Source organism: Thunnus maccoyii, chromosome 4, assembly GCF_910596095.1.
Source record: "Thunnus maccoyii chromosome 4, fThuMac1.1, whole genome shotgun sequence".
Lineage (NCBI taxonomy): Eukaryota > Metazoa > Chordata > Actinopteri > Scombriformes > Scombridae > Thunnus > Thunnus maccoyii.
In genome coordinates this window covers 20,400,224-20,407,998 of record NC_056536.1, presented here as the reverse complement: position 1 = coordinate 20,407,998, position 7,775 = coordinate 20,400,224, and the positions used below count along the sequence as shown (strand labels likewise).

General features: G+C 40.7%; 1 protein-coding gene across 3 annotated transcripts; it reads left to right on the top strand.

The window, feature by feature from the left end:
• The first annotated feature begins 3,097 nt into the window (after positions 1-3,097).
• Positions 3,098-6,577, top strand: aar2 (AAR2 splicing factor). 3 transcript variants are annotated; one of them, XM_042409192.1, is made up of 4 exons: positions 3,098-3,200; positions 3,463-4,238; positions 4,369-4,598; positions 5,505-6,577. In XM_042409192.1, the coding sequence occupies exons 2-4, from the start codon at positions 3,470-3,472 to the stop codon at positions 5,670-5,672; spliced, it is 1,167 nt and encodes a 388-aa protein (XP_042265126.1). In that variant the 5' UTR covers positions 3,098-3,200; positions 3,463-3,469; the 3' UTR covers positions 5,673-6,577. The 3 variants fall into 3 exon arrangements, with proteins under 3 accessions (XP_042265126.1, XP_042265125.1, XP_042265127.1); XM_042409191.1 differs by having other exon boundaries at positions 3,412-4,238; XM_042409193.1 differs by having other exon boundaries at positions 3,109-3,200; positions 3,444-4,238.
• The last annotated feature ends 1,198 nt before the right edge of the window (positions 6,578-7,775 follow it).

The window sequence follows — 7,775 nt, the reverse complement described above, 5'->3', positions numbered from 1 at the left end:
AAAGAATGAAGGCAAGTGATTGATTGCAGAAGTTTTCCTCGACTTGATCGGACTGGAGTTTGGTGAAATCTAAAGCCCAGCGTCAGCAATCCATGACGGGGAAGGAAATAGGAGCAGTAATGACTATGTTGAAAACCACGTTGCACCACATCAGACGTCTGGCCACCACTGCGTTAACCTATCCACCAAAGGACCTGTAAAGATACTGAATTAAAAAAAAAAGAGTTTGGATACAATGAATGCAGCCAGATCAGGAGTAATTCCTCGGATCTCCTTGATACTGACAGAGATGGGTTTGCGCGTCTGAGGATCCTGCAGTAGAACATGATAAATGGTAAGTGTGCGTATTTACGCACCAGATGAGCTGATACACAACATTATTAAATACCATCGTGTTCACATTAGTCATGATGACATGTGCTGCAAACGGCTGGATACCGATGGATAATTAAACAAAAGTCCTGCTGGGGCGCGTCCGAGCAGGAGCCAAGTGAACATTGATCTATTATCTATTTCCTCATTGGTGATTTCTTTCTTTAATTGTTATTTGCTTAATATAGTAATAACACACACCTCTCTCTTTCGTAGTGTCTGACCGGAACTCTACTCCGTAGTGTCCTGGTGGTTCTCTTGTTGGCCAACTCTTGTGGTAAACGTGGATGTAACTATAAAGAAATACTGGGCTCCTACAGAGAGGTCGTCTTTGTTGAGCTGCAGAATCTGGTATGAGAACATCGTTGCAGATGTGCGATTATGTGCGACTTTGACAGAGACATTTATCTATTTGTTTTTTTTTTCCGATCATTTGACAAAGTGGAAGTAGTAAAATGCCACTTGAGTTGCAGCTGTGGTTGCACATGTGAGGTGATGATAGGCTGCCATCCAGTGTTTGTTTGTTCACCGTGCTTGTAAAAGCTCATGGCCAATTTTCTCCTTTGAATGCCAGGGAACTGAAATGTATTCTCATAAATCCCTATTTGATTCTTCTGAATTTGACTGGTTCATTTAATACCTCCAAAGAGAGAGACCCCTGCCCCTCAGGAAAGGTAAATAGCACCCCAGTATGTGCACCTTCAGCACCATGGACAGGGTAACACTGGCTCTTTCTAATTTATCCTGATACTGTGATACAATGGGTTTCACAAGACCTGTCATATCATTTATCTGTGTGACTGTCAAACATTTCAGATCTGGCAAACGCAGTATGAATTAATGAAGTGTTACTTCTGTTGTTCTATGGTGCCATTTAAATATGATATAGATGGACTATTTCAAATGGTGTTTTATTTTCCTCACTTTTTTGTTTGCTTTGTTTGTCTTTGTTTTATTTTGGGGCTATTGCCCCATGGCAGGCACGTCGCATCCTGGGTTCCATCTATGGTATGACGCAGAAGATGCGGTGTCAGAGGGGTGGCAAGCAGCAGCCTGAGCTGGACAAGCCACTGGAGAGCATGGAGCAGCTCATTATTCACAACTGCAAACCTGATTACCTGGTGAGGCAGCAAGAGCTCTATTCTTCAGTTTTTTTGTTGATTAGACTTGGAAAGTTTGACACAGAAATAACAAATGATAAAGTAAAATAGTTCTATTTTTGAGCCTCCATATCAAAGGTTGGGCTAGAGAAAATGGTTTGCATATCTATAAGCATTCTCAGGGATGTGAACCTGATAAGAACATTCTTAAAATAGATCACTGGATAAAAATTTTGCTGCATAACATCGCTTTTATCCTTGCTGAATGCTTTCAGGGGAAGAAAGCCACTTGTTCATCTGTCCAGAAAATACGAGGGAAGAAGAGAAAGAGGATCAGGTTCATCAAAGTTATCAAGGCACTGGTCACATGTTGGCAGAAACTTCAGAGCGTCTATATGCTCACAAAGTAGGAAACCTTGAGTCTTCCCAATTCCTGTAAACCTGTGCCATGTCCTCATGAAGATACCAGGTGAATTTCAGAAAGTTCACTCCATCAAACAGAGAATATTACATGACCAATTACTCGATATATATACAGTAGATGGCTGTTTTTTTTCAAATGCAATGTCATGAATGTTTACTGTTTCCAAGTTCTCAGTGTTTTGTGTATTAAAACTATACAGGATGTCGCATGTCAGCGTGTCTCCTTGTTTTATAAAATAGTTTTATAGTAACCATAGATAAGCTAATAATATCCACAATTCATTTAAGTAATTTCAGAATATGCACAGTTTCCAAGGTCTCTCTTGTTGTAACAACCATTTGTTTTTTATGTTTGTAAGCCATATGCTATCATAGCCGTGAAATATTCTTCTGTCATTTGGAGCATCTGGAGTATATGCCATATAATAAAACTAACTTTTTTAAATGTCTGATTTATACTTATCTGAGGTGTTGATACTGTATATTATTATTAGCCCAATAGTGGTGGAGGTTGTTGTGTAAGTGTTGTATCAATATATCTTTTAGCAATACTTTTTTATTCTGAAGATGTTTTTTAAAAACATCTTTATTCGTAGAATCTATATACAACAACCACACAGATTAACAAGAAAAGACAAAAAAGTAATCAGCAATACAAAGTATGAATAACTAAGTAAATAAATATTAACACAATATATATTAATAAATAATAATAACGTTAGACGTTACGTTTGGCAGTACAATTTCCATGTGTTTCAGACACTTGATCTCTACTGGTTAGTGCCTTCGAGGAAACCCTATAATAACATAATTTAAAAACTTTTAATTTTTTTTATGTAGTGCAATTTACCCAATAGAATAATCGTAATTATTATATCTTTTGAATTGAGAGTATAATTGTACTCAAAGAAATCAACAATATCATCAGTACACCACCTTGGTAAAGCCCATATTAGTGATGGACGCGGAACTTTTCGAATACAGCACAGTTTCTGTCCGGAGCTAAAAATATGTGGTAAAAAGGCCATCCATGCCTTAATTATCCCCCGCCCTCCCACCCGCATTCCGCGAAGACCCGCCCTACTCTGCCTCTGATTGGCTTATTTTCGTTGTCTTCGTTGGTAAGATTGGTTAGGTTTAGTCATGAGGACCGCGATTGGCTGGATTAGGATAAGAATATCATGGTCAGAACCAATCAGAGGTAGAGTAGGGGCGGGTCTTCGCAGAATGCGGAAAAGTAAAAAATAACACGACTAAACGACGTCTCAACGAACGATGCGAAACATCAACAACTAATAACACAAGGTATTGTTTCCATAAACGTGAAATACTGCTAACACCTTTATAGAAAAGTACATTTAAAAAACGGCTTATTTAATTATCTTATTTCGATAGCATAAAAAGTTGCTGTGATAACTGTCTGACGGACATAATTTGAGGAAATTCTGTAGAATATTCTGAGTAAGAAAAACTACCCTAATAGTGGAAAGTGGAGTTTAGTTTTTGCGTTGTCTAGTCTCTCTCAGTAGGCGAGTTTAAGTCAAGTAGTACTTGTGCTCCCGGGCAGAGGAGACATGGCCAGCAGCAGCAGCTCTGTGGACATGGATCCAGATGTTGCTCGGAGGCTGTTTGAAGAGGGAGCTACCCTGGTGCTGCTGGGGGTCCCTCAGGGTACAGAGCTGGGGATTGACTGCAAGAGTTGGCAGGTTGGTCCCCGCTTCAGAGGTGTGAAGATGATCCCTCCAGGCCTGCACTTCCTCAACTACTGCTCGGTCAACTCACCGAGCTGTGGAGGAGAAATTGGCCCAAAGACAGGCCTCTTCCTCACTCTTAAACCTAGAGAGATCCTGTTGGCTAACTGGGATCCCAAAGAGGAAGATCTGGACTTCTCAGCCTCCCAGAATGAAGAGGAGGTGAGCAGGATCAGGGAGAATCTGCAAGATCTGGATCCATACCTTGGGCCCTATCCCTACGAGGTGATGAGGAAATGGGTGTCCCTGACTGACCGTCTGTGTGAAGAGGTGGCCAATAACTTGCAGCCTCTCTCAGGCCGAATATGTGCCTTCAGTGATGTCATTCCTGAGCTTCAGTTAAGACACACCAAGGACAGGGCAGAGCAGCCGAGGAACGACACAGCCTGCCAGAGCATGAGAGAGGGACTCAACAGGCTCCCCAGGATGAAGCAGAGGGAGGGGACGGAGTTGCGCTTCTCTGTTATCCCCGAGAAGACCTACCCTCCTGGGGCTACACCAGCCGAGATCACCCAGTACAGCATGGACTTCAGCTACGCCCTGGAGACTGTGCTGGAGAAGAACCACGGGCTGCAGCCTCTCAACCTGCTAGGTGAGTGCCTGTTATGTGTTCAGGGATAGATACAGAATGCGTTAAATACACAAACATTAAGGCATCAAAATAACACACAGTTACATGTTATATGTTAAAAACAACCTTCATTTTCTCTGTCCTCTCTCAGGTGAGCTGCAGTTTGCCTTTGTGTGTTTCCTGATCGGAGATGTGTACGAGGGCTTTGAGCACTGGAAGAAACTTCTGGCTCTTCTGTGTCGATCCGAGGCGGCCATGCGGAAGCGCAAGGAACTCTACCTGGGGCTCATCGCTGTGCTCTACCACCAGCTCGGAGAAATCCCTCCTGACTTCTTTGTGGACATCGTGTCTCAGAACAACTTCCTCACCTCCACACTGCAGGTAGACGCGCAACTTCAGCGTCCCATATGTATTGGGGAAAACATAATCTTTAAGAACTTAAAGTACATTCAAATGAAATAAACAATGATGTATTATCTGTCAGCATTATCAGGATGCATGACAGCATCTCGTGGTCTAAATAACATATTTTAAATGGAAGTACAGCAATTTATAGTGTCCACCAAATTTTTATTGTCATTTCCTAGTAGTTCAAAGGGTCGGAGCTCTTTAATTGATCAATTATCTCAGAGAATCGAGGTGGTTCTTACTGTCTCAGTTTTCTCAGATTGACCCATATTTGATGCTACTCTTTGGCATAGGAGTAAATAGTTTTATTAATTATCTTAAGCCTGGAAAGTAATCTTCTCTCCACCAGGAAAGAACTGGAGAGCTGTCCTAACCTGTTAGGACTTCCTAGAAGGTCATGAAAAATATAAACAGACACTCCAGTAGATGTGGAAATGTAGAATATACAACTTTTGATATAAAGTAGCAACAAGCTTTATGAAGACATTGACTGATTTCATTTAGATGCAATCACTCTATTTTATGACAGAAACTGAGTTTCAGTACTCTCCTGAAAGAGTTTTTACATTACAAGTTTAATTAGCAACAAGGAAAATTTCCACAGCAAAAAATGGTGTGTTTTCTCCACCTTTCTAAAGGTCAAAAGTTTCTGATATGATAAAAAAGATTTTATATAAACTCATCTCCTCAGAACAGGCTAGAGGATACGGATGTGTGTCAAGTATATTGACCACTTGATACATTCATGATCCTGGATGTTGTGGCTCAATTGTCCGAGTGGTGTGACATAGACATCAGTGTCAAAGCATCACCTTAAATTATTGTTTTGCCATGATTGTTCACATTTACGATTACATTGTTTGATTTATTCTCTCACAGGACTTTTTCCAGTTTGTCATCGGCCCTGGAGTAGACGGCACACTCCGCAAGAGAGCAGAGAAGTTCAAAGCACACCTGACCAAGAAGTTTCGATGGGATTTTGAGGCAGACTTGGACGACTGTGAGCCTGTAGTGGTTGAGCTGCCTGAAGGTGTAACAGTGGACTGAAATTGCTCTACTGTGGACTTACATACATGAACCATAAGCAGGGAACAGGACTGAAGGAGATCAGAGAAGAAGACCAGATCCAAACGTTCTCAGAAGGCTTGAGGAAACAAGAACACTCGGCCACTCCGCTGCTACAGTCCTCCAAATGACCACACACTCTTAGTGTCAATACATTAATAGCTTTCTAGCAGTATGTATTTACAGTATGTGTCCCCAACACATACTGTTTGGGTTGAAAAATGTCTTCTTGCACATTTATACAATTTGTACACTGTTATAAAGAAAGCAACCCTAAGTGTTAGTCATGGCAGGGCTGCAGTATACTACATGGCAGTGGCACCCTCTGGTGGTGGGTTCCTGTAAGCTCAGCAAGCAAGTTCTCTTTGCTTGGCAGTTATAGTCACATTGTATCACATTTATTACTAAAATCAGTTGGTCCCCAAATATTTTTTTTACTTCAATTTAGTCAGGCTTCTTCAGTTCTTCAATTAGTGGCTATGCTAAAAATTATGAACAGTGTACACAGACCCGTTATCCTCATCAGTGAAGGAGAACTCAATAATTCACCAGATCTGCCTCATAATAACTGTATAGATGAAGGAACTCTAATTATAAATGTAATATCTTTATAAGAATTCTCGATATACACGATTTTGCTACAAGAAAACAAAAGTATAGTATTGTGTGACTGCAGTGATTCTATACCTCATTTATTAAAAATGAATAATGCTGAATGTTGATGAATCCTTTTTGTTGCCACACTGTTTGGAAAATGTCAAAGTCGTGGTTCTTCATGTTAAATTAGTCAAACATAAAGACCATGTCTATTTTCCTCAAAACATTTTTACAGAATTTTACTGTTCTATGATTTAAAATAATAAAAGTTCCCTCTAATAAATGCAAAGCTTTTGGTACAAAGTGTGCAGTGCTTTCTGTTATCATTTATCATTTATGTATGTGTTATACCAGTAAGTAGTCATCTCTTTCTCATCCACCAGATGGCGTTGGTGGGCTTTTTGTGAACAGTCATAACTTATTGTATCCTCCTCAGTATTTTCATTGTTTATGAAAAAATGTGCGTTGACACAACATGAAAAGCTGCTGTTTTCAGTGCTGGGAAGAGCTAGGTGCTTGTTGCCATTGGCACCTTGACAAAACTGTCAGAACGGAAATCATCCCTAAACTTTCTCTGATCTCAATCTTTTCTGGTGTGAGGCAGCTGCAGTGAAAGCCTGAGCCACAATACAAGCTGAGAAGATTTGCGAGTAGTAGGTGTGGGGTTCACACAGAGCAGCTACATCAAATGGATGACAATTACACGCAATTTATTAGCTGTGCATGTGTGTGGTCCAGGTACTCTTCACGTTGTGGGGATTGGCCTCCCTTATGAGGACAGAAAGCAAGTCCCCTTCATCTAAATCATTAATTTTAGGGTGAAAACTTGACTTAAAGTTAAGGTTAGTTTAGCGTTATGTTAAGGTTAGGATAAATCTCCAGGAAATGAATGTAAGTCAATGTAATGTCCTCTGAAGTGATGGAAACATGACTGTGTGTGTGTGTGCCTTGTTTGACTGTGATGGATGGGACAGGCCTTGTGTTAGCCTGTTGGTCCATCAATCTATTCCCGTGTTAATTTCTCCTCTGCCCCTCCTGAATCTTCTGCCTCTCCAGCTGGACTCCTCTGCTTTGACATGCCCTGGCTCCATGAACCCATCTATAATCATAAAGCTGCTGTGAAAAGGACCAAAGCTGTCTAATGTAATTATCTGAATCAATAGAGTCTGGGCCTGTTGATGGAGCTCCAAATGCCAATACAAGAAATCCTTTCTCTTTCCAGAAGACAGATGGTATTGTGAAATGGATGGTAATGCTAGGCTTTATAACGAGAGCTCCCCCTTTGAAAATTTACGCACATCTTAAAAGAAGATCAGTTCTGTATTTGTGGTCCACTCTGAGACCAACTGGGGCCCTGAGCTGGTTGTTATTTTCCTTTTTGAATGCAATTAGATGGAGAAAATGGCTTGGAACATGTGGTGGAAACTTATCAGCACAACATGGAAGGAAATGTCCGCCAATTATTTGTAGATTCATTTTCCTCTCTGG